Below are 3600 nucleotides of genomic sequence, written 5' to 3' on the forward strand. Positions count from 1 at the left end.
ATCCAGGACATCTGGGTATTCCTGGCATATCCGGTATCCCAAGTACATCAGGAAAACCAGGAAAACCAGGACCGTCATATCCTGGCATTCCTGGCATATCCGGTATTTCAAGCACACAAGGAAAACCAGGAACGCCGTCATATCCAGGACATCCGGGTATTCCTGGCATAGCCGGTATTTCAAGTGCACCAGGAAAACCAGGGTCTCCTAGCATCCCTGGTTCTCCAGGAACATCAGGAAAACCAGGAACGCCGTCATATCCAGGACATCTAGAGATTCCTGACATTCATGGTACTTCAGCAACACCCGAAATTCCAAGCAGACCAGGAAAACCATTATATCCAGGAACTCCTAGTATTCCTGGTACTCCAGGCACGCCAGGAAAGCCAGGAATACCGTCATATCCAGGGTATCCAGGAACTCTTGGAATTCCTGGTACTCCAGGGATACCTGGGATTTCAGGCATACCAGGAAAACCATCATATCCAGGTCATCCAGGAACTTCTGGAACACCTGCTATCGCAGGCGTACCAGGAAAACCAGTAACATCACCGTATCCAGAGACTCCAGACTTATCCGATGTACCAGAAACACCAAGCACGTCGCAATATCCTGGTCACGCGGGTATATTTGATATTTCTAGTTCATTAGAAACATCTGGATTACTTCCACATCCAGGTTATCTGGGCACACCTGGTATTTCTGATATAATCGGAATATCAGAAATACCAATAACGTCATTACATCCCGGCGAACATACAGGGATTTCTAACATTCATGGCACAATCGAAATTTCAGGATTACCTGGAAAGCCAGAAATTTCGTTGTATCCCGAACATCCTGGAACTTCTAACGTTGCTGGCATTTCCAGCATATCAGGAAAACCAGACAAACCAGGAACGCCGTCATATCCTGGACATCCAGGAACTCCTGGTACTCCAGGTATATCTAGCATACCAGAAACATCAGCATATCCTGGATATCCAGGAACTCCTGGTTTAACTGGAATTTCAAGCATTCCAGGAAAACCAGGAGCACCATCATATCCAGGATATCCTGGGACTCCTAGCATCCCTGGTACTCCAGGTATACTTGGGATACCAGGAACACCAGGACGACCAGGAATGACATCGTATCCTGGACCTCTAGGAACTCCAGGCATTCTCGGAATAGTCGAATTATACCCAACGTATCCTGGTATATCAGGAATTCCGGGAACACAAGGAAAACCGGGAACATCATATCCAGGACACATAGGAATTAGTATCGCTAGCACATCTGGCACTCTCGGTATATCAGAAATATCAGAAAATCTAGAAAAACCAATATCATCATATCCTGGATTGTCTATTTATCCTGTTACATCAGAAACACCTAATGTACCTTTACAATCTGAGTCACTAGGTAAACCAGATGATTTATTATATCCCGGGATTACTACTATACCAAATAGGCCAAGCATTTCTTTCAAGCCGAGTAAACCAGGTATTAAGATTATTTAATTATTATAATTATAAAAATATTATTCTTGTCAAACATTAGTTCTTGTATAAGATTTGAATATATAATAATAATTTATTCATTATTGTTCTGATTACATCCATGTAGGTTATCCGAGTTATCCTACGTATCCAGAATATATAGAAGATTCAAAGAATCCAGAAGGGCCAATAGGACCTGAGGGTCCAGTGGGAAGTGTAGGTCCGATTGGTGGCATTGGAGGTATCGGTGGCGTTGGTCCTGATGGTCCTGACGGACCATGGCCAACCGGTTCCCCGGGTCCTAATGGACCATGGCCTGGTGATCCAGATTATATACCCGGAATAAAACCAACAAGAAAACCTTCGCATAAAAGTTCAATAAATTATCCTACCACTGAGTCATTTGACACAGACAGATATAACTCCATCTCGAAATATAGTTTTAATAATAAAACTGATTCTTCACATACGGGCTATACTCTAAAGGATATCAAATTATCGAAATTGTCACATCCAACAAAAGTTAATACATCTTTATATATAAAGCATAGACCTCAATACGGAACTCAATCCACATCGTCAATCTATGGGGAAAAAGAAACTATCTACAACGCAAATAAAATCAATTCATTGTTGCAAACAGATCTGACACCGTCATCATTGAAATATGAGACCGAAGATCAATATACAGATGTGTTAAAATCGAATTCACAATTTTATGATCACTTGATACATACAGGATCACAACAAATAAAGAAACCTCCGAAAAATAACTTGAAGCAATTTTCTGTGCACGATCGGGATCAGTATCAAAAATCAATATTTTATCCATTTTCTAACTCACAACAGCAAAAGCCTCCTAAAGGCTTAGATCAATCTGATAAATTAAAACAACAAGAAAACAAATTTAATGTGGATGGACAATATAATAATTCTGCCGATGCGAATGACAAATTGATTTCTAACGTGTCCTTTCAATCGGATGGACCTTCCTCTGCTCCGAACAGACAGGTAAATGCACGCCTTGAGCAGACATTCCGGGTGAATCCCGTTCTCGACGGTATACGGGTTCAGCCGCCCAGCTCCATCAACGTCAAGCCCTTATCGTTACCTGTAGGGCCAAATTCACAAGCATGTCCCTGTTACTTAGTCGAGCCGAATAACAACACAAACGTAGCAACCAGCTCGACTCTCACCTCTATCATTGGGCAATTGGGATTCATTCCTGTTATCTTCGTACCATACTGTCCTGGCAAAGAGGTGGACAGCAATAAGATGAAACTTATGTTCCCGTCCGCTACTCCTGTTCCATATGCATGCGACACATGTGATACACAAGACAACAAATTTGTTGTAAAAACGCTCGATATAAATCAACTTGGCAATATTGATTATCTCAAAGAGGCATTATATCAATCCAATCTTGGCTTTTTGAATGTTCCAGTTAAGACCAACATCGAGCGAAGAAGAAAGGCGAAATGAAGAGTGTAACACTAACTTATTAAGCTTAAGTTGTGATCGTTCTAAAAAGAGCTTATTTTCTGCTAGAGAATAGAAATAAATATAGGATATTGGCATTGCCTGTCCGTCAGCTGCTGGTTAGTTGATGGATAGCCAAACTAAAGATATTTGCCGAAATAATCAATAAAAATAACCAAAGCTAATAGAATATATAAAACCTTCAAACTAAAAATTGAATTAATAACAAATTTTTCTAGTATCATTTTTATTAAATTAATTTATCCTGTAGCTGCTTAAAGGACAGACAGATAATTAATTTTCTGCTAATATTTGATTAATTTAAAGAAATTTGAAATAAAAATATTTACAAAAACATCTTTTTTGTAGATATAATTTTCCTAACATTATTGCTTTTGAATTCTGTACATATTGCATCATTTTTTATTATTTAAATTATTTAAAATATATGCTATCCTACATTATTTATAAAAATGACAATTTTCTAAGTTGATAAAAATTATAAAACTTATATTAAATTCATTACGATTATTTATTCAATATTTAGTTTGATGTAAAACTAAGAAAGATTTTTGTAGATGCTATTTCTAAATTCTCTCTCTCTCTCTCTCTCTCTCTCTATATATATATATATATATAC

The 3600-nt window shown here is 38.4% G+C and overlaps 1 protein-coding gene across 1 annotated transcript in view; it reads left to right on the forward strand.

Moving 5' to 3' along the window:
* LOC105621929 (collagen alpha-2(IV) chain-like) overlaps positions 1–2963 on the forward strand; it is a 13509-nt gene extending 10546 nt beyond the window's left edge. Inside the window, exons 6-9 of the mRNA XM_012203366.1 lie at positions 7–615; positions 880–1290; positions 1405–1485; positions 1609–2963. Coding sequence (XP_012058756.1) covers positions 7–615; positions 880–1290; positions 1405–1485; positions 1609–2963 — 2456 coding nt within the window. The remainder of the gene's footprint in view (positions 1–6; positions 616–879; positions 1291–1404; positions 1486–1608) is intronic.
* The last annotated feature ends 637 nt before the right edge of the window (positions 2964–3600 follow it).

The sequence above is a fragment of the Atta cephalotes genome (genome assembly GCF_000143395.1).
Source record: "Atta cephalotes unplaced genomic scaffold scaffold00038, whole genome shotgun sequence".
NCBI classification, from domain to species: domain Eukaryota; kingdom Metazoa; phylum Arthropoda; class Insecta; order Hymenoptera; family Formicidae; genus Atta; species Atta cephalotes.